The 21,927-nt window shown below is 33.6% G+C and overlaps 5 protein-coding genes and 1 long non-coding RNA gene across 12 annotated transcripts; 3 read left to right on the forward strand and 3 right to left on the reverse strand.

Moving 5' to 3' along the window:
• The first annotated feature begins 394 nt into the window (after window positions 1-394).
• On the forward strand, window positions 395-4,855 carry LOC105217579 (SH2B adapter protein 1). 5 transcript variants are annotated; one of them, XM_011192636.3, is made up of 7 exons: window positions 395-620; window positions 1,439-1,859; window positions 1,927-2,040; window positions 2,126-2,371; window positions 2,434-3,480; window positions 4,105-4,323; window positions 4,442-4,855. In XM_011192636.3, the coding sequence occupies exons 2-7, from the start codon at window positions 1,506-1,508 to the stop codon at window positions 4,538-4,540; spliced, it is 2,079 nt and encodes a 692-aa protein (XP_011190938.1). In that variant the 5' UTR covers window positions 395-620; window positions 1,439-1,505; the 3' UTR covers window positions 4,541-4,855. The 5 variants fall into 5 exon arrangements, with proteins under 5 accessions (XP_011190938.1, XP_011190940.1, XP_011190942.1 ...); XM_011192638.3 differs by having other exon boundaries at window positions 2,144-2,371; XM_011192640.3 differs by lacking the exon at window positions 4,442-4,855 and having other exon boundaries at window positions 2,434-3,513; window positions 4,105-4,246.
• Window positions 3,558-7,628, reverse strand: LOC128924160 (uncharacterized). Its single transcript, XR_008472856.1, has 2 exons — window positions 4,630-7,628; window positions 3,558-4,566 (listed from the first exon to the last, which is right to left on the reverse strand). It is a non-coding gene; the product is annotated as an uncharacterized LOC128924160 (long non-coding RNA).
• Window positions 7,629-8,440: 812 nt separating this feature from the next.
• LOC105217582 (MAU2 chromatid cohesion factor homolog) lies at window positions 8,441-10,648 on the forward strand. The gene is made up of 3 exons (XM_011192649.3): window positions 8,441-9,440; window positions 9,502-10,129; window positions 10,199-10,648. The coding sequence occupies exons 1-3, from the start codon at window positions 8,654-8,656 to the stop codon at window positions 10,644-10,646; spliced, it is 1,863 nt and encodes a 620-aa protein (XP_011190951.1). The 5' UTR covers window positions 8,441-8,653; the 3' UTR covers window positions 10,647-10,648.
• Window positions 10,649-10,827: 179 nt separating this feature from the next.
• On the reverse strand, window positions 10,828-13,844 carry LOC105217583 (zinc finger protein 182). Its single transcript, XM_011192650.3, has 4 exons — window positions 13,493-13,844; window positions 12,347-13,426; window positions 11,867-12,287; window positions 10,828-11,792 (listed from the first exon to the last, which is right to left on the reverse strand). The coding sequence occupies exons 1-4, from the start codon at window positions 13,619-13,621 to the stop codon at window positions 10,948-10,950; spliced, it is 2,475 nt and encodes an 824-aa protein (XP_011190952.1). The 5' UTR covers window positions 13,622-13,844; the 3' UTR covers window positions 10,828-10,947.
• Window positions 13,845-13,997: 153 nt separating this feature from the next.
• Window positions 13,998-17,914, forward strand: LOC105217584 (TBC1 domain family member whacked). 3 transcript variants are annotated; one of them, XM_011192655.3, is made up of 4 exons: window positions 13,998-14,448; window positions 16,218-16,445; window positions 16,517-16,881; window positions 16,951-17,914. In XM_011192655.3, the coding sequence occupies exons 2-4, from the start codon at window positions 16,239-16,241 to the stop codon at window positions 17,507-17,509; spliced, it is 1,131 nt and encodes a 376-aa protein (XP_011190957.1). In that variant the 5' UTR covers window positions 13,998-14,448; window positions 16,218-16,238; the 3' UTR covers window positions 17,510-17,914. The 3 variants fall into 3 exon arrangements, with proteins under 3 accessions (XP_011190957.1, XP_011190955.1, XP_054092101.1); XM_011192653.3 differs by having other exon boundaries at window positions 14,006-14,484; XM_054236126.1 differs by lacking the exon at window positions 13,998-14,448 and adding an exon at window positions 14,562-14,751.
• Window positions 17,915-18,855: 941 nt separating this feature from the next.
• LOC105217585 (WD repeat-containing protein 55 homolog) lies at window positions 18,856-21,850 on the reverse strand. The gene is made up of 2 exons (XM_011192656.3): window positions 21,645-21,850; window positions 18,856-21,589 (listed from the first exon to the last, which is right to left on the reverse strand). The coding sequence occupies exons 1-2, from the start codon at window positions 21,650-21,652 to the stop codon at window positions 20,107-20,109; spliced, it is 1,491 nt and encodes a 496-aa protein (XP_011190958.1). The 5' UTR covers window positions 21,653-21,850; the 3' UTR covers window positions 18,856-20,106.
• Window positions 21,851-21,927: the final 77 nt, after the last annotated feature.

Consider the following 21,927-nt stretch of genomic DNA (forward strand, 5'->3'; position numbering starts at 1 on the left):
AAATCGACTGTACTGTCGAAAGGGCGGCTGAGATAAATTTTTGATCAGTCTTTAGTAAGATATAAATCCAATTTCCAGCAGGATTAGTTTGCTGAGAAACCTGCTCTTTCCCGGTATTAATGCATGTCACGGCAAAATACAACCAGTTTTAGTGAAACATATATGCCTGAAGTAAAATATGGCCGCTATATAACGGATTTTTGTTTGTAAATTTCAAAAATAATATTATTTCAAATTTATTTTTAAAATAACGGTTAATAACTGGTTATTACAACATTTAAGTTCTTGTGAGTATTAAATAAAAAGCAAAATTCCGTGCTTAGCGTTTTCTTGTAGTTGGCAACTATAAATTTTATATTAACTGTTGGCAATATTAACTATGTTCGTGTAGAATAGTTGGCAATTCCTGCAACAATAGTAAAGTGAAAATTTTTTCTCCTCTTCGGTGGTTTTCCAGCTTTTCCGCTTTTATTTATGTATAAAAGAATTTAAAAATAAACATTTTATTAACTAAATGTTTATCATTAAAGTAAGATGTGCAAGTATTAATTGAAATATACTATACATATATTGGAAATGCACAGAGAAGCCTAATGTGAAATAAGTGCTGTTTGTCGTGGGTAAGAGGACGAGAAAATCCATGTGTACAATAAGAGGCGTGAAGCATATAAGAAAATACGCATCTTAAAAGAAATATAACTTTTTTGTAAGAAAACCAATATCCTAAATGTAAATTTTATATCACTAATAAACGTAAATTGTGACAACTAGTTGAATGAATCTAGTCATGGCGCATGCCGATATTTTTTGACCAAACATTGATATATTTATTTGTTCCGAGAATTTTGCAATATTTTCCCACGACGGGATCACATTTTGCCATATTAAATAACAAATTTTAATACATATTGTCATTAAAATGCAATTTATTATAAAACAAAACATATTACTTTAGCAAAGCTAAATAAAAATTTACTTGGTGCTTGCTAAAAATATAAATAAGAATTTAGTTCTTTACTAAATGCATGTACACAAGTGCATACATAAGTATATGTTTTGCATACAAATACATATTATGTATATAGGCGCCTGCTGTGTTTTGTTGCATTTATTTGCTAAAGCCGCCCTTTATACATAATTTATGAATATCACTGAATATTTCGTATGTTGTTAACTTGCAAACATATTTCTTTCTAACTTTCCGTTAAGCAAATATAGTGGAGTTTAAAAAAAATGAAAAGAAGTTCTAATAATTCGAAATGAATATAGTGGAATAGAAGAATATGTGGCATGAAATTTTATAACAATATAATCCTAACATTAAAGTTATGTGTATACACTTTGCCTCTGATAACCTTTTTAAACCAACATTCTTACACAATTGAAGATCATATAATAAAAACTTGATTAAATATTACGATTTGTTTTTTATTTGCAGAATATTTATTGCAGAAAATTGTGTGCCACATAAAGTGTAATAATAATAGTAACGATTTTTTAAGTAAATGGGCGGTAATAGCACAACAAATACTTTTACTGCTGGTGGTTATATCGGACCTGCTAGTGGCAATAGTGTTGGTGGTAGCAGTGGAGGTGCAGTAGGCGGTGAACTTATAGCAAATATGAGTTCTGCTAGTGGTACTTCATATGCTTACGGCACAAGTTGGGAGGAATTTTGTGAACGTCATTCGCGTGTAGCTGCAGCTGACTTTGCTAAAGCTTGTATAAACTATATAAATGGAAATTTGCCACCCGAGGAGGCGCGCAATATTTCGTATCGCAGCTTTGGACAAAAGTTTGCCGAAGCATTTGTGGAGCACTTCGAAACTGAATTTTGCAATAGGCGTAGTAATCTAAAGGTTTGTTTTCATTGAGAGTAACGTTTTTAGAATTATTAAATTAATTATGCTTAAATTTTATTTGTAGACTGGTAATGGAAATTCATTAGAAGAAAGTGGCAGCACTGTGGAAGATTCGCCGAAAATCTTTCACAAAGCATTCTTTCGGCGACTTTCATTCAAAGGTCTACGCAAGGGCAAGGTGGGCAATTGTTTTACCAAACCTAACAGATGTCTATACACCAGTCATGATGTCGAACAGTTCATTTTAATAATATTAATATTAGAATTTCTTATTCCTGCAGACGCTTTTTCATAAGAACAGCGATGATTTGGATGGTAGTAAACACAGCAAAACAAAGATCTCAAAAATTATTGTTGAATGTCGTAAAGAAGGCTTTGTTTACAATTTGACACCCGAAAGTTTGGATCAACCAACAGGCACACAAAAATGGGAGAAATGCCGTCTCGCATTAGTGAAAGCAGTTGGTGGGTATATGTTGGAGTTTTATACGCCACCTAAATCTACAAAGGTCAGCGGCTAATTTTTAAATATTTATTTTTTCATTATAATTAAAATAAATATTTATTTCAGCCTCGTAGTGGCGTTTTTTGTTTCCTAATATCGGAGGCAAGGAAAACAACTCGGCTAGAAATGCCCGACCGTGAAAACACTTTTGTATTAAAGGCAGACAACAATATGGAATATGTGATTGAAGCAGAGAGCAGTGAAGAAATGCACAGCTGGTTGGCCACTATACGCTACTGCATGCGTACACCACCCACGCAGCAATTGCCCTTGGATTCGGCAGATGCACTACTAACGGGCGGTGGTGGTGTCGGCGGCATAATGGGTGGCATTTCAGCAACAAATTCAATGGCTATGAGTCCCAGTGGCAATTTAACTGCCGCAGATGGCACTATCCCACGTACTGGTGGCATTAATAATCCACAATACCATCAAACAAACATACTAGGCTCTAATGGCAATGTCGGCCCAAGCAGTTCGCAATCGGAAAATGCGCTCGCCTCTGCGAATGCGAGCGTTGGCGCAACAACAAATGATACAAATGCAGCAGAAGGTATACCCGATATACCGCCGCGGCGTGTCGGACCTGGCGAACGTGGCGAGCAACGCCTATCAGCATCTAGTAATTTCGAAGCCGAAGGCGATTCCGAATTAGATATAAATGTAGCAGATTTAACGGCTGAAATGCGGCAGTATCCATGGTTTCATGGTACACTGCCGCGTTCAGAAGCGGCTCGTATGGTATTACATTCAGAAGCGGCAGGACATGGTTTCTTTTTAGTGCGCCAAAGTGAGACGCGTAAGGGTGAATTTGTGCTCACTTTCAATTTTCAAGGGCGTGCCAAACATTTACGTATGACCTTATCGGAGAAGGGTCAATGCCGTGTGCAGCATTTATGGTTCCCTTCGATTCAGGAGATGCTCGAGCATTTTCGACACAACCCAATACCATTAGAATCGGGGGGAACATCAGATGTAACACTAACCGAGTGGGTGCATAATCAAGGAGCTTCATGTAGCACCACAATCGATGCTAGCAGCAATGCTGAAACAAATGGTGGGCATCACCAACAACAACAACCACAACAGCAACAGCATTCATCACCGAGACATGTGAGATAGCCTAAATTTTGGAGTCCATTCAGTGTCAGTGATTTTGATTTGATGTCTTTGTATTTTCTTTTGTAATATTTTTTTTTGTTAATTTGTTTTTATTTGACATCGTCTTTGAAACAATTATCAACACCATTAAATTTTGCAATTAAATTGCTTTTAATACGGACAAAGAGTAAAAAAGCGAATTGCATTAGAGTATAATTACTATATAGTTGTGGAAAAATTAAAAAGTAGTAGAATTGTGTACAAATTTAATGGTAGCTTCTATTTCGAAATTTAAAGTATGTAAACATATACGTATCGTTTTGTATTCGTCTATGTTGTGTATGTTACAGTTGGCACAATTTATTTTATTGTTATACATATTATTTTGCAAATATCTTAGATAATATTTTTCTCTTTAATAAGTATATGCATAACTATATATTTGTATTGAAAATCCTTTTTACGTTTAGTTGCATGGATCTGAGTCATCAGCTTTCCACAACAAAACCAAATAATACTAACACCAGTCGCACGCAATTGTGTTCGTGTCACGTATTCAAAATCAAAGTGCCATGTCTTTTCTTTTCTTCCTATTTATCCATGCCACAATTGCATTTGTTTACGGTCGGATTGCAGCCGCAGCATGTAATAACAATGAACATGAGTGTGCGCTTAAAAACTAGCGAAATTGAGTTACCGTTCCTACAGCAGCAACAAATAACGCAGCAGTCGCATCACCAACATGTACACTTACATCCGCCGCAACCGCCACTACAGCAGCATCATCAGCAGCAACAACAACAACAATTAAACGCGCCACAACTACGCGCGTCAACAGTATCACTGCAATTACCGGTAAATATTTACATACATACAAAAGGCTACATTTTTTTCGCTGTGTGTTGACTATATTCCATAAAATAAAATTATTAATTTGCATATAATTCTATTAACATTTAATTGACATTCACAGAATCCACATCACACTGGTGCAAGAGTTGCGAGCATTAATGATTTGAATGCAAATGAAATGGGTCCACGTGCGGTCGACAACCAGTACAGCTTTGTGTAACTCAATTCCGCTACGAAAAATTTATACTTGGCAAAGCCGAAATACAATGAAAACTATATTTACCTATATACATGTGTATACATACTTACATACATAAGTGAATGTAAGCTTAAAGCCGTTAGTTTTGGTTTAGTTCATTTATACCAACTTATTTCATTGCCTTCCGTATAGAGAGTTTGCGTAATTCGGCAGTTTGTGCCATGATTTCCTTTTAAATTAAATAATATTTCGTTAAGCTTCTAATGTGTTCAAAACCTAAGGGAAATATGCATGTATATTTCGTATTTGTAAATACATAATACATAAATATATTAACTGATTATACATACATACATGTGGGCATAAAAAATATTTAGGAGTTTTTTTTCCTATATTTTGTAGAACTAAAATAACGGATATAGTTTGTTTTAGTTAAATTAAGTTTGAGTGTATTGAAATTAAAAGTGCACATACATACATATGATTTACACTGTTCAATTTTTGCTGTAAACACAATTTATAATCTTTGTGTATTCAAGTAATTAAATTAATGATTTATCAACTAATAACTCACTTTTGTTCCCGAAATTTTTACTAAACGGTTGTAAATATTATTTGCTCAATTACATATCGCTCATTTACTGCGCAACTTGTGCTCAATTTTATCGTCCATATTGTATAAAAATTTCATTCCGATGCGTAGAAAAATAAACTGTAAAATAAGAATGTGACGTTATTAAACTTATTATGTTGCAATATTTTTTAACCACAATAACGACACTTCACAGTTGTGCCAGAATTAGTTATACTTTTTTTTACGAAACAACGACATATTTTGTGTTACAACACATATTGTCATAAGGTGAAGTTGGTTATTTTTTCAGAAAGAACGACATATTTTGTGTTGAAACGATATTGGAAAATTAATTAAATTTTTCATATTGTTTTTTTTTTTTCAGCAAAACCGACACATTGATTTATATTTTTCACAAATATCGACATAATTGAGAATGGGTCACATTTATGCCCAAGAAAAAGCATTAGTACACTCTATTTGGTCCATTTCTGCTCAACATTGTATTTAATATATTACAGGCCACTAGATTTGTCAATAAACTGATGGCAGTTTTCTATATTTGCTAAATAAGAGACAATTGAAAACTTTAAACCGCTCTCTTGAAAAATCGACTTTTTTGAGTTATGACACTATTCAAGTAAATGAGCGATATGTATATTAAAGAAAATTATGCTATGGCGAATATTTATTATTTTCGATTAAATTTCTCCTTGAAACAAAAGGCTGCTTAAGTAGTAGTTATAATCGTGAGTGCATAATTTTTAAGCAAAAACTGAGCTTAAGTTTTCCGACTTATTTTCAGTTTTAATTGTAAGCCAAGTAATTACATACATACAATACTATATAAGAAAGAAACATTGAAAATGACCAAACAAGTTAAATATATGCGTTGTTGTTATTGTCATTGCAAAAATACACAGAATGAGTTTTGCGTAAATTCGACTGGAGTGTCATTACTTGCCGTATGTACAGAAATCGTTCTAGTGTGGTAAACATGTTTAATATGAGATATGATTTATTGATGAATTTGAAGAAATTTACGAAACACAGAAATGGTCTCAGAAAATTTGTTATTTTTTTGCAACGTTCATATTTTTTCAAAGCACTATAGAACTTTGACTCTTTTGATGTCCGAAATTGCACTATAACATTTTAAGGCCCCTGGTACCGAATATGAGTACCTCAGTGCTTGTGATCTATTTTTTAGCTAAAATATTCTTAAATTTTCTCAGACGTTCTAAAGAAACTCAAAAGAGATCTGTTGTTTCTACCAGCGTGGCTCTGTACCAAAACTTGGACAAAATCGGGTTAATACTTCCAGGGGCTACATATACCTTATATAATAGATAGGAAAGTTAGGAAATGTAGCTTGGTGGTAGAAATATCTCAAATCGATTCAGGAATTAACCCAGTTCCCATATACAATATATAGTGATCCTCGTTAGTGTTAGTGTTAGTGTAATGGTGGTTTTATGCCGATTATGTGGGTGAAATTGTGTGTTCTCTTAACAAAATATATTTTTTTACCCAAGTGAGTACAATGGGATCGAAAAGGTTTCCTGTACCATTTTTTCTCTACCCAAGCGAGTGCAATGGGCTCAAATGAGTTAATAAAATTAAATAAATAACTTGCGAGTGTATAAAATGCTCAGTTACACCCGAACTTAGTCTTTCGTTAATTGTTTTTTCTTTATTTTTCTTATATGTAAATATGTAAGCTTTCTTCAAATTCATCAATTCAGCAAAGTTTTTTACTAATATACATATATACATACATCAATGCATATATTGCTTGTGAAATGTGGTTGTAATACACTAAAAATGAAGATTTTCTCTTTTGAATGTTTCTATGAAAAAAAAAAAACTAAAAGCGTGTTTGTTCTTACTAAAAATATAGGAGTAATACTCGACGTCAACGTCGCATGGAATTGAATTCTAGACATACAGTTAAGATTTGAATATGAATTATGTAATATACGTAAATATATATATTATATGCTTGTGCATACACAAGGCAAGTTTGAACGAATATAAAAAGAAAAAAATCAATGAAAATAACTTTAAAATAAAATACTTAACCATATGTATATGTATGTATTTGCAACCATTTAAATCCATAGTTAAAAAGAAATCTATATACGTACATGTTTATAAATATAAAGCATTGTATAGATATAAATGTGCTGTATAGTTTTAAATATACGAGTATATTGCAAGCTTATTGTTAAACAAGGAAACACAAACAATGTTACACAGCTATTCCTATTCGTATCAGTTAAATTTTTGATGCAACTACCTATACATACATACATACATACAATCAAATACCAATCAAATATTTGTTTACGCAATAAAAGACAAACGCTACAAACACAACAGTTAAACAATAAGTTTTTATGAAATTTTAGTATAAACTCTAACGGCCTAATTTTTAGATAAAAGAATTTAAGATCAGAATTGTGTATGTAGTTCGCCTGCAAATGGAAATATGCATACTTTAAAGATATATATTAACGTTGATTCGTACACACACATCGTATATATTTTTATGCGCTTTTTTCGTGTACATTCAAAATCACTTTATTTTATTTGAATTATTTAATAAAAATAATACATAATAAAAATATATTGTTCAGCATATGGCACAATGGTGACTTATTTATATTGAGGCTTTTTATGGAATAGCTTCAAGATAGTGGAGATGCTGACGAAGCCTTTAAATGAACTAGCGGTCTCGAACGTATAAGTTTTTCCGGAAATTCGTTAAAACATAGGCTTAAATGTTTAATCTTCAGGTAGAAGTTTTATATTATAATTTTTTTATCAGAATCAAGAATCACTTAAACATTATGATATTTTATAATGAATTACTTTTTTTCCCAACCATCAAAAGGGGTTTCGATAATTTGGTGAAGGTGGCTAATTGTGTAATGAAAATTTAATTACATGTACCATTGAAGTAATCATTGATTTAGTTGAACATTATTCGAATCATTAGAGTCGTAGTAAGATTAAATATTATTAAATTCCAATTAATAAAAAAAAATGTTATCACAAAAAAAATAGTATCAATATCCGCGTTGCCAACTTAAGGAACAGTTAGAACAAAACGTAGTCAAATCGGTTTAAGAGTGAATTTAAAACCATATATGGTATATTCTCAACAAAGCTCAAAAAAAACTTCTAAATATAAATAAATATATTTAAGGAAAAAATCCACATCAACTAACTGCTTATAGTGTATCTTATATATAATTATTACAAAATCAATTTACAATTTTATGTAAAATTCAATGAAATATACGGCAACATCTTAATGCCAAATGCTATAAATGCACCACAATTACCAAATGTGTTATTCACCACAGTACTTTGCAATATTTTGATGAAACGAAATTTGAGTGTGATCGGTTTAATTAATTTTAATATTGAAAAAATATTTATTATAAACAAAAGACTTTTGTGATAATTTGTGTCAGCAATTTATGAATACTACGATAACAAGTTGAAGCAATTGCATTTGTTGCTGCTGCTGTTAGTGTGGTTGGTGAACTGATATGGCATCAACAAGCACAGCTACAGCGCCGTCCCAGGATGCGTGCTATATATCATTGCTTGGTTTAGCGGAGCATTTCCGTACATCTAAACCGCCAAATATTAAGAAATGCATACAGTGTTTACAAGCTTTGTTTACCTTCCAGCCACCAACAAAGGTGGAGGCACGCACACATCTTCAAATGGGTCAAATATTGATGGCTTATACAATGAATAGCGACTTGGCACGTAATCATTTAGAAACCGCATGGAAACTTTCAGAGCATTTGGTGCATTTTGATGACGTTAAGTTTGACACGGCCTCGCTATTAGCACAGTTACACCTGCAGTTGGAACAAAATTCACAGGCAAAAGCGATGTTACGTCGCGCAGTGGAATTGTCGCAGAATAATGTCTTTTGGCATTGCAAATTGTTGTTGCAACTTGCACAAATACACGCCTCGGATCGGGAGTATTCCTTAGCATCTGAATTATTAGCCGTCGGCGTAGAGTCAGCTGAGGAGACAGGAGCTACTTATCTTAAAGTTTTATTTCTATTGTCACGCGCTATGATCTTAATGATAGAGCGTAAAACCAACGATGTATTGGCGTTGTTAAATACGGCGGGTGCAATTATTGATAATAATATAACTAATGCTCATCAAAAGGAATACCTGAAAGTGTTTTTCTTAGTTCTGCAAGTTTGCTATTACCTTGCTTTGGGTCAGGTGAAAACTGTAAAACCCAGTTTAAAACAATTGCAAACGTCAATCCAAACAATAATGGCACCCAACTGGCCCTCCGATGAAGGTATAATAACTTAATTTTATGAAATGTAATCATACTTTCATTTTATTTATTCTTGTTTCAGCGATATTTGGACAAAACGCATTAGAAATGTTCGTGTGGCTACCAAAAGAACAATTATATGTCTTGGTATATTTAGTGACGGTATCACACTCAATGATGGCCGGTTACATGGATAAGGCACAAAAGTACACAGAAAAAGCGTTAACACAAATTGAAAAATTAAAAGCGCAAGATGACAAACCTATACTATCGGTGTTCAAAGTGATATTACTGGAGCACATTGTCATGTGTCGCATGGTAATGGGCAATCGTATACTGGCAATCACCGAAATTGCAGCAGCACGAGATGTTTGCATTGCATCGCCCAATCGTGGTTTACTTCGGCGTCATTCAGCACAACTACATTGCCTATTAGGTTTATACTCAATGTCGACTAGCTTTTATGAGCACGCCGAACGGCAATTTATCGCCTGTGTCATGGAAACATCTGAACGTGACCTGAAATTGTTTGCCAATTTGAATTTGGCCATTATTTTTCTACGCACAAAGCGAGAACAGGATCTAAAGCAAATTTTGGACACTGTGTCCACAGAGAATACACACACGCATAGCAGTCAAGCACTAATGGGCGGTTTCTACTACGTACAAGGACTACATGCGTTTCACAAAAGCAGTTTTCACGAGGCCAAGTAAGTTAGATAAAAATTCTGTTGTTCTGTTAAAAATGTCAAACAATGCATTTAAATATTATATTCTAGACGATTTCTGCGTGAAACACTAAAAATGGCCAATGCTGAGGATCTTAATCGTTTAACATCCTGTTCATTGGTTTTACTATCACACGTCTTCCTCAGCATAGGCAATTCCAAGGAAAGCATGAATATGGTTACACCTGCTATGCAGTTGGCTTCCAAAATACCCGATATTCATGTACAACTGTGGGGTTCTGCCATACTCAAAGATCTACATCGTATGTCCAAAGATGTATTGCACGAGAAAGAGGCATTTGCCAATCACGTTAAATACTCGGAAAATCTGATTGCAGATCAACGTAAATGTGTGCAGAGTGTACACCATGCGTTAATTAATTGGTTCAATTCCGAACCGCCCACAACTAGTGCGAATAGTTTAGATGAAGGTGGTGGTGGTAGCGGTGGCGGTTCTGTCGTAGCTGGACAGATGACTCAAGTGAGACATTTTACGTAAAATACACATCACAAATATTAAATTCACACACACACACTTACACACAAATGGGAGGCGGCTAAAATATTGTAAATTTACCAACAAAATGATACGGCCAGAAAATGAATTATAACTAACTGCGCAATACTAAGATTCACAACGGCAGTTGCAACCACCAAGCAAGTGACACACGAGTACACTCTGCATTAAAATACTTAAACACACATTTTTATTGACCAAGTTATTGTATTAAATTTTAAAAAGTCCAAACAATATAAGGCTTTTCATTTATATTTTTAACAAAACTCTCTTTTTGGTCTTGTTAAATTTTCTCTATTGCTATTTGCATAAGTTTTTCGTCATTGAGATTAGCTCTTTGACTACGTCTTAGTGTACCACCTGCTGCCAGTCGTTCCATATCCTCACGGGCGACCGTTACAATTGTAGTTTTATCTTCATCGTCATTTGCATTATCCTCGTCGTCTTCATCAACATCCATTATGGTAATATTAAATGCTGATTCATCCAGACTTCCACCTTTGGAAGTACTGCTCTTGTTACGTGTCGTAAGCTTTTTACCTCTGCCAGCAGTTTTCGGTACACCATCAGCATCGTTCGCCTCATGTGTTTTCATATGAGTGCGTAATGTACCCAAATGTGTAAATTTCTCACCACAAACACAAATATGATTTCGTTCACCAGTATGCGTACGATGGTGTATGATGCAATCCTGTTTCTGTGTAAATGTTTTGCTACACCAGCGACATTTGAACGGTTTTTCACCGGTATGAATGCGTCTATGATTTTTAAGAGTGAACGATGATGTAAAACGTTTGGGGCACAAATCGCATGCGTACGGTCGTTCGCCAGTGTGTATACGCTTGTGTTTCACCAATGAACTGGATATTGTAAATGTAGCCAGACATTCGTCGCAGCGGAATGGATGTTCGCCGGTGTGTGTACGCTTATGTGAGCATAGTTCTCCTTTAGTGACAAAAGTCATGAAACACTCGTCGCATTTGAATTTCTTTTCCTTGGAATGACGCATTATATGTTGCTTTAGATTCGTCTTTTGGCTAAATGCTTTGTTGCATATGTCACACACAAACGGTTTCTCACCGCTATGTACGCGCAAATGATCCTTTAGAGCGGACAATATGGTAAAAACTGTTGGTATATAAATTAAATAATCATACTTGAGTACTAAATCATTAAACCATGCTACTCTCATACTAACTAACCTTTCTTACAAATGGGGCATTGATTGCGTAAATTACGTTTGTGTACTTCGACCATATGTTTACTAAGTTCATCATTTGTGGCGAAAAGCTTGACACATTCGGTGCACTCGTGTTCTTGCAAATGCGTTAGCTTGTGTTCTTTCAATGTTTCTTCAGATATGAAAACGCGTTGACACTTGTCGCAATCATATGTTGTTTTATTGCAAAGATTTTGTTTCTTGTGATGAATCAGCGATCTTCTTAATGCAAAACCGGCACCACAAGTCTCACAGAAATGAGTCAATTTAGCCGGCTGTGTTAACTGCACAATCGGCTGCGGCGTGTTCGACGTAGTGGCTTTTACAGGCGTCGGATCGGCTGTGATTAAATTTGTTGAGCTATCTTCATTATCGTCACTTATTTCGGTTTTTTCTACTGTGTCCTAATGAGGAATAAAATAAATTAAGACAAATTTTTCAACAATAAAAATTATATCCTTACTTTTGTGTTATTTTGTTCCCGATCACATCTCGATTCATTTTCTTTCCGTATTTGCTCATTCGCATGTCGCTTCAATTCATGTCTTGTTAAACGTTTAGGATTAACAAATGTCATCGAACAGTAACTACACTTCAGCTCCTCTTTTAACGCACGATTATCAGCTTTTGATGAACGAACTGTAACTGTGCGCTTTGCTATGACTTCCGCTTCACCAGTATCACATTTCAAAATTGTAAAGTTGTAATCATCGAATTGCGAATTCTCATTTCCGACTGGAATTAATGCTCCATTTTCTTCTGTGGTACATATAAATCGAGCAATTACACCGTCCTCTTCAAATACTTCATCACCCTGCTTCGTTTCCCTTATATTTTCATTATTTACTGCAATGTTTTCACTTTCATTATCAGATTGTGAATTAGATAGCTGATAATAGGTGGTTGTATTATCGCTGGTATCTTCCTGTACGGCGGTGTGCAATTCCGAATATAATGTTATACCTTCCGAATTATCGGCAATTCCAGGCTCATCTGTATGCAATTCCATAATAATTTCTGTTCCATCTTCTTCAATATCTTCGTAGCTTTCATCCATTCGACATCGCTTGAAGGATAAAGCGTGGCGCACATTATTTCGTCGTTGAAGCTTACTACTTTCAACAATTTCAATTTCTTCACCGATTTCAACTCCTAAAGCCTTTTCTAATTTGTTTTTATCATATCTAAGTGTTCTATTTTGTTCCACTATTATAGGTGATGTTGATTTATCATGTGCTATATTTAATGTTGGTGTTGTTTGCACATACTGGTTAGTTAGCGACACCTCGACATTTTCTTTAGTTTGTGTGTGTACTGTAGTAAGTTGTTTCGGTATTTCCTTCATAGTTTGTACAAACTTATTTACTTGTACCACCTTTATTTTTGATACCTCCTCCTCCGTTTCTTCTGGAGGAGCATCAGGTACCAGTTGCCTCAGTGTTCTGCATGAATTCTCACATTTCAATTTAAAGGAATAGCAACGATTAATCTCACTTATACAAGTCAAACAAACCTTTTCGGGCAGTTTGTCTTCTCGACGGGGCTACATATAGAATACAAATGGTTTATATGGAATGCATAGATGAATGCAATTTCAATAGGCACATACCTTGGTTTTTGTAAAATCTCGCAACATGTCGGCGATGCATCCTCCACCCCCACCACCATCATAAATGGAAAGTAGGGGACCACTAAGTCCCAAGCAAGTTCGGCAAATCTTCTCAAGATCCATTGTCATTTCCACAAGTAAAATAAACCAGTTATAAGGAAGATAACTTCTTTGGTTAAAAAGACTTTCGAGAAGCAATGTACATTAGAAAAACAATTTACGACAAAGCGTCTAAATTAAATACAATGCAAAACGTCAAATATAAATCTGACACTTTTGAAACCTCACGCTGCCATATCTTTTCAATATTAGTGTTAATATTATAAGTTTCGAAACATATTTGACGGAGCACAAGTGAAACTGTTCTTTTTGTATTTTTGTAAATATATACTTTTTTCATGGAAATTCAAATATATCAAATAAATAATCCACAAATTATTGGCTCTTTGCAGTGTTGGAAACTGCAAATAGAAAAAGTTAACAATTAATAATCAACACTGCATTCGAAGCACTTGTCAATTTTGTCATTGCCACAAAGTAAAATCAAAGAAAAGCGAAACGAGTGAATAATATTAAGTTTATACAAATACCAGAATTTAATATAAATTTAACAAAAATAAAGTATTATATTTCATCAAAAAAAGTAAAACAAAGTGCGATTGTGCAACGTGTCCACTTGAAATGAAAAAAGGAGTGTTGAATAAAATTCTAATGAGAAAACAAGTTACGTTTGTGTCTCTGTAAAAGTGAACCTACGCTTTTATTTTCCAATTGGTTTTTAACTTCGCCTTTCTATAAAGTGAAGAATAGGACAGAACAGAAATTTCCAATAAGCAAAATGAGAAAGTGGCGCACGGAAATATTTACATAGACTCACTTCATATAAATATTGATGTAAATTAAAATTTTCTGAATTAATTGCAACGAAAGGAGTACAAGTTTCTGGAAATAAAGAAGTAAGCAGTGCTTCAAACTTGAGTGTCACAACACAGGTATGTAGGTGGTTATATGGTGGTGTGTGTACATATGTTTGTTGTTGTTTGTGGGGCTCTAGTGGCGTCTTTGGAAGGGTATTGACTAGTAAACATGTAAATAAATCAAATTAGCACACTCGGTTTTTATACCAACGACAACGTCACATTTTACGAATTAATATTTTGATTTCCATTTGTCAATGTTTAAGGAAAATCATTCACGGTTGTAGGTGGATTGGTGTAGAACGATCACTATTGTTTGTTGGTGTCTGACAGGTAAAACGGGTAGGTATTGAGAAGGCGAACTTATCGTCTGATAAAATAATCTACAGAACAAATGCTTACTCACTTTTATGTTTTGCGCAATAAAGATATGTTTAATGATAAATTCAAGCATATGATCAATAGGTACTCTTCATGTAAACAAAAAGTAAATGTTTGTACGCATATACATACATATAGCTTGTATTTACTTTTTTCTTTTAGCATAGGTAACTTTGTCTCTTCTATCCCTATATTTATAGTAAATTATTTTTTTATTTTTAATCTTATATCCATGTAGTTCGAAAACTATACTGATATTATTAATAATTGCCTTTACGGTAATATGTTTAAAATTTTAATATTGAAATTTGAGTTTTAAGAATTTGTACCCGTCAAAGAAATGCAAATTATGTACTCAGCTGCATACACGCTTACACAAATTAACTCAAAAAACAAATTTAAGATAAGCACCAATTGTTCAATTAATATTTCCGCCTCCTAAGCCTACCTTTTAAATTAAATAGTGAAATATTATTATATTTAATAAGCAATGAAAGTAAATTAACGTGTTTTGTTATGTAAAGTTATTTGAAATATTGAAATTTTCCGTTATTTGCTCCCCTCAACTTCCGGCACTATCAAAATTACGTTGAAAACAGCGTAATAAGAAGGCATAATAGTAAATACATTAATATTCGAGACGTCTATGCAGTACAATTAAGGTAACAAGTTTCCTTTTAAGTCTTCGAATTGGCAATATTATTTAAAAGAGACATTATCGCACTATATTTGTGTATGTATTTGTAATGTTTGTATATAATTAGATACCACTGCGGGAGAGGTGTTGTAATGTTTGTACAAAGCTTGATAAGTGTTCGTATTTGTTGTACAACAAATGTGATAATACATAATATCTCTTTCCAATTACATAAATATAAACAAATTTGAAATTGGAAAATTATATATTATGCACTATGTATTTAAAAAAAAAAGAAAAATACTGAGATAAAAAATTAAACATTTGTATTATTTAATTTACAAAAATTTAATAGTGTATTCTCTCTGAAATATTTCACGACGCAATTCAATAAATCTGCCGCTGCAGCCGAAACTCGCAGTCAATATAGGGAGGTAGTTCCACAGATGCACACCATTAATCTATATCTATGTACAAATGTACATTACACACATACAACAAATACATTTGCACATTTACATATGATTCAAAATTTGAATGACTTAAATCGTTTTATTTATAAATATGTACCCAATTGTATGTATGATGCACGTTTTCTAAAATAAATAAACTTACACTAAGATATGTCGAAATTATTGAAATGACGACGGGAATCGATATATATATATATATATGTACATATGTATAGATATGTACATATGTATAGATATTTATTAATATGTATTTATATATTTTTTTGATTAATTGTTATTAATTGCTCATATAAATTTTTTCACTTATGTCGTTTTAGAAATCCTTTACATAGTTTATAATGGCAACATCACCACGTTCCGTAGACACAATATCACTATGTTCCACCGTTTCCAGTTGCCCGGATCGCAACGGCTTTTACGGAGGCTTTCAGCGCACAGAGAAACCCAAAGAACCACTCTCCAAGGCACAAATTATTGCGAGAGAAAAGAAATGGTTATATATGATCGATAATTGGTCATTGTATATGTCCAAAAATTACAAAAAGGCATGTACTATTTATATTAATGTGTTATTTTTTTATAAAATATAACTGTAATGTTCCTTTCACATTTTTAGATTCGCGATCGCTGTCGCAAAGGCATACCAAAATCAGTTCGTCCACGTGCTTGGTTCTATCTTTCTGGTGCTTATTTGTTGAAAAAGAAAAACCCTACAGTCTACAAAGAACTACTTGAACAGCCCGGTAATCCGCATGTAATCGAAGAGATCAAAAAAGATAAACATCGTCAATTTCCATTTCATGAAATGTTTTTGGACGAAGATAAAGTTGGACAAATCGAATTATTTAATGTATTAAAAGCATATTCTATATACAATCCGAAAGTGGGCTTTTGTCAGGCACAAGCGCCCATTGCTGCCTTCCTGCTAATGCACCTACCGGCAGAAGATGCGTTTTGGGTGTTTGTTAGTGTTTGTGATGTGTAAGTGGAGCATTTTAAATCATTATTAAACAACAATGTTCAATTTCAATTTATTTCCATTTTTCTTAGTTACTTAGAAGACTATTTCATGACTGGTCTTGAGGTACTGCAAAACGATGCTGGCATACTGGAGGGGCTCCTCAAAAAAACCTGTCCCCCCGCATACCGACATCTGCAAAAACACAAAGTCGAACCACTACTCTATATGACCGATTGGTTTCTATGCGCTATGACAAGAACATTACCATGGGAAACACTGTTACGAGTTTGGGATTGCTTTCTCGCCGAAGGCATACGTGTCATCTTTAAAGTAGCACTAGTGATAATTGGTGCTTCACTAAATCAGCACAAAGTTCGCAAACAATGTAATGGCCTATGTGAGACATTAGAAGTGCTACGTTCACCACCTGAGCATGTGCTCGAAGAAGATTTCATTATCAATAATATACAAAGGTTAAATCTGCGTGTCGAAGATTTTCAAATCGAACATACGCGACAAAAAAATCGACGAGCCAAACAGAAAGCTATGCAAGAGGCCGCTGCAGCGACGACGGCATCCACATCGCACGGCAGTGCTGTGAGTAGCAGTAGTAGTGTTGGTGGCGGTAGTAATGGCTATAGGCTGTAATGTTAGCACAAAGTGCTTAAAGCCGGCAAAAGTGCAAAATTGTGTAAATCATTGAATGAAGCATAAAGCCCACAGCCGAGTTAAGGAGTGCGGTGGTCCGACTTTGCACTAAACTATGTGCATGTAGGTAGTTGTTAAAGTTTTCCGTCCTTCACTTGGTTGTGGGAAGATTTTGTCCCTTTTGGTAGCAATTTTTTAGGGTGCTAAGCATTCACACACAAAGTTGTTTTTATTGATAATATTCTAGTAGATAAGCAACGATCTTAAAAGGAAATTGAGTAGAAAACGTAATACTAATATACATAATATATCGAAACGACTAAACGAGAAATTGATAAATTCTAAAGTGAACGCACAGTAGAGAGAAAATAATTGCGAGTTACAGGCAAGTCTAACAATCGAAAGTATATGCACATAGTTATACAGACACCACCTTATACTAACAATTCCATATGCAGCTGGTATAATTCCCTGCTCTTTTAGTGCTTTGATAAGTCACATATGAGGCATATGAACGGCACAAAATATATTATTTACATATTCAAAGTTAATTATAGACAATTAGCGAATTTTAACTTATAAAAACACAAGTGGAAGCTAAATGACACATTACTTGAAATTATTTCTATACAAAGTTTGCATATCAAATAAAACATAAGTACAGTCATCGTAAGGCACAGGCGCAGGCTAGCGTTATGCGCACTGGCAATGAGTATTTAACATTGCTCTTACTTTCGGATATGTGTTTCATTTAGCCACATTAGAGCTTACTTTGCAAATTGTCATTGTGTATACTCGCAATTAGTATGGAAGATATATATAATTGAAAACTGTGCTTACTAGTGTTTAACTGTATTTTTTCTCAAATCAGTGCAAATAAAGTATATGCTGAACTGAAAAAAGCAGCTTTGGTCATTCCAAAAAGTTTTTCGTATTTTTTACTGTTATATTTTTCATTAAGAAAATGTCACATTTCCCTTATCAGCTGTGTAAATTATATAATTATAAAATTATTATACAATTATAATTTATATGTCATACATATGTATGCAATCATTACTATATGCAGTTGTGGAGCTCTAATACACACAAATATGCATATATATTAACTAAATCCGTGCAATTTATCTGCTTACCTTCTAAAGGCATAAAAAATATTTATAAACTATTATTTATGTTATAAAACTTCTTATTATACTTATCGTTGTGCAGCTAAATGAATTATACGCATTTTTTTGCTGCATAAATTATAGTTTATGTTTGTGATTAAAACAGCCATAAAATAATTTTTGTTTTCCTTGCGTTTTCATTTGTTTTTGTAAGGAAAAAAGTATGATTAAAAAAAAAAAAAGGCTATGCATTCAAATATGCAAATGTGCATAACAATTCTTTTAATATACAACAATCGCTATAAAACTAAAATTTAATTAAAAAATATGCAGTAAAGCACAAAACTTTCTTTTGAATATAAGCTTAAGTTACATACATTTACTTACATAAACAACGAAACTTTAACATAATATATGATTCTTTAAGCAAGTAAAAGGCAATTTATAAAAAGAAAACAACAATTTACGTTGAAAAACGTTGAACGTTGAAAAAAACACTAACAGAAATGTGTAGATAGGTAATTGGCTAGTTTCACATGTATAATAATTTAATATTTAACATATTTATATATATTTAATTTGAGCAGAAACTGCAACATTATATACAAGTATACATATCGTTACGTTCACAATCACACAATTTATTAAACGAACTTATTAAAAGCTTTATTTATTAATGGACACAATTACACGTATGTATATGCCTGGTGCTTCCAAATTTTCAAGTAACCTCCTCTAATAAAAAGGCATTGCTCTAAAAATTCATTGTTTGTTTCACATAAAAATTGAGTCCACATTATTCTATAAGAAGAACTTTAGTTTTCCTTTATTGAAGTCATTACAGTTTCATAACTTGCTCATTGAACAAACATTTTGGGAAGAATGTTGTTGATGTAGTATTGCACAACAATCATACTATACATTATTGTTGTCATATTCGATTAAATAATACACATTTACAAAAATTCACACACTCACAACACCAAACTATGTACTTTCTGTATTTACCTTATATTTAATTTAAACAAACTTGTGATGAGAAGAATTGCTTGTAACCGCAAAATTTGAATGTATGTATAAAAATGAAGTTTAATAAAAGTGTTTAAGATTTTGGAAAATACAAATATATTGACGTTTTAATTATACAATTCATATGCACGCACAACAGGATAGAACGATCCACAAAAGAGACTATGGTAGTTATAAATTGGAAATGTTGCTGTGATTGTCTTGGATCGTCATGTTATGTTGTACATATTGGTTAGATTAACCCATATTAAATATTTGCATGCATAAGTTTGAGAAGAAAGATATTCGAATTTAAATTCAAAATGTCATTTCAACCAGACCAAAAAAATAAAGAAGAATGCCATTCGTTTTAATTATTCTATAATTAAACACGATTTTCTTACAAAAATTTACAATACATACAGCAAATTTCTTATACATTACTTCATATATTATTTCTAATCTCCCAACGTACCAATTCTATTCATTATCATCACTGGGCGATTTCGCCAAATCAGCAAAAAAGTCTCCGGCATTTGTGAATTTCGAAGATGGTAAATTGTGTCTCTTATCCTTAAATGTGTTATGCTTTTCATTGTATTTAATGTCCGCAAAATCTTCAAAATATTTCACATTCCAAAAGCGTACATCGTTATTGTGTGACGACGAGGCAATCAATTCACCACAATTGGAAACATCCAAACTTTCAATTGGCATATTGTGTTGCCCCACAATACCTAGATTACGAAATGGTGCTATATGACATGCACGTATTATACCTTCTTCACCTGCCACACAACAGATACGATCCGTAATAGGTATCATTTCGCTGATTGGCGTATTAATGCCTGGATACATATCACAATGATAACCGAATTGACCCCAATTAAATGTATATAGACGGCCTTTTGATGTACCCACGACTAGTTTTGAATTACCACGAAATGTACCCATACAGTGGAGTTCCTCTTCATAGGGTTCAGATTGTACGAATAGCTTGCGAGATCCAATATTAATTGTTGTAAGGTACCCATCACCACTCGTAACCAATAACAACTTTTTCGATTCATTTGTGAGCATTTGAGATACAAAATCCTCAACTTCTTTCAACGCAAATACTGCGTCTTTGGTTCGTATATCCCAAAGTTTAACCGTTCCTCCGTCATCACCAGTGCAGAAGAGGTTCTCATCAATAACGTGCAATTTATTTACAGCTTCATCATGGGCACTTTCATAGAATTTCTTTAGTTTTTCCGTCTCCATATCGGTTATCATAATTGATTTGTCTTTGGAACATGTTAGTAAGTCACGGCCATCTTCTGTGAATTCAACGTCTCTACATGATTTCGCATGTATTTCAACATTTCGAAGCAGTGTATTGCCCTCGTTTGCATAGGCATAGAGACATACATCTCCGGTAATCGTTGCAAGGGCGATAATATCGCGCTCCGGATGAAAACAAATATCAGTTATAAAATCATCTAATTTTATTTCTGGTGGTGCAGTACGAGGTTTTTTAATCGCCGCTATAATAGCTCGTACTGTTTCATCATCCTCTTCATCTTCGTTAAGTTCTAATACGCTACTAACTCCATCTCCACCATCATTATTTCTGCCAACACCACTTGTACCTGGACCGGTATCATCGCCTGAATTTGCTTTCGATTTTCTTACTTCTTTATTACTAGCATCTGACATAGAATCATCTGAGTCATCTGGTTGAAAGTCGGAACTGTCTTCATCTTCATCTGCTTCAAAGTCAGAGTCTTCACCATCCGACTCTTGTTGATTCGGTACGCTGGCACCGCCATATGCGATTCCGTATTCGACTTCAGAGTCCTCTGAATCAAAAGGCTCTAAATTTGGTTCGTAGGCCGCGGCATCTTCTGCATCCTCCACATCTGCTAATTCATCCAGATCATCGGATTCGGAATCGTTTCCAGGTGTTTTAAATATTTCGCGCCTATTAAAATACCAATCGATCAGGTTATTTTATACTTAATGCATGCTCTACTTACATTCGCATTTTGAAATGTGTTACTTCTTCTTCCTATAAAAGTAAACTACCAGTTTAAAACGGACTTACTCTACGCCAAACAATCTCGATACAACCAGTTAATTAATAATGTTCAACAGAAAACCAGAAAATCACTTCTAAACAATCCTTAAATAAGTTATTGACAAGAAACGATCCTCAAAATAAATAATTTTCTTCACATGAGGCGTCGATAAGAATGTAATACATGGTTGCATTTATAAATTCACATTTTAAGCTATTGTCATAACACTATATTACACTTT

The sequence above is a fragment of the Zeugodacus cucurbitae genome, chromosome 2 (genome assembly GCF_028554725.1).
Source record: "Zeugodacus cucurbitae isolate PBARC_wt_2022May chromosome 2, idZeuCucr1.2, whole genome shotgun sequence".
NCBI lineage: Eukaryota > Metazoa > Arthropoda > Insecta > Diptera > Tephritidae > Zeugodacus > Zeugodacus cucurbitae.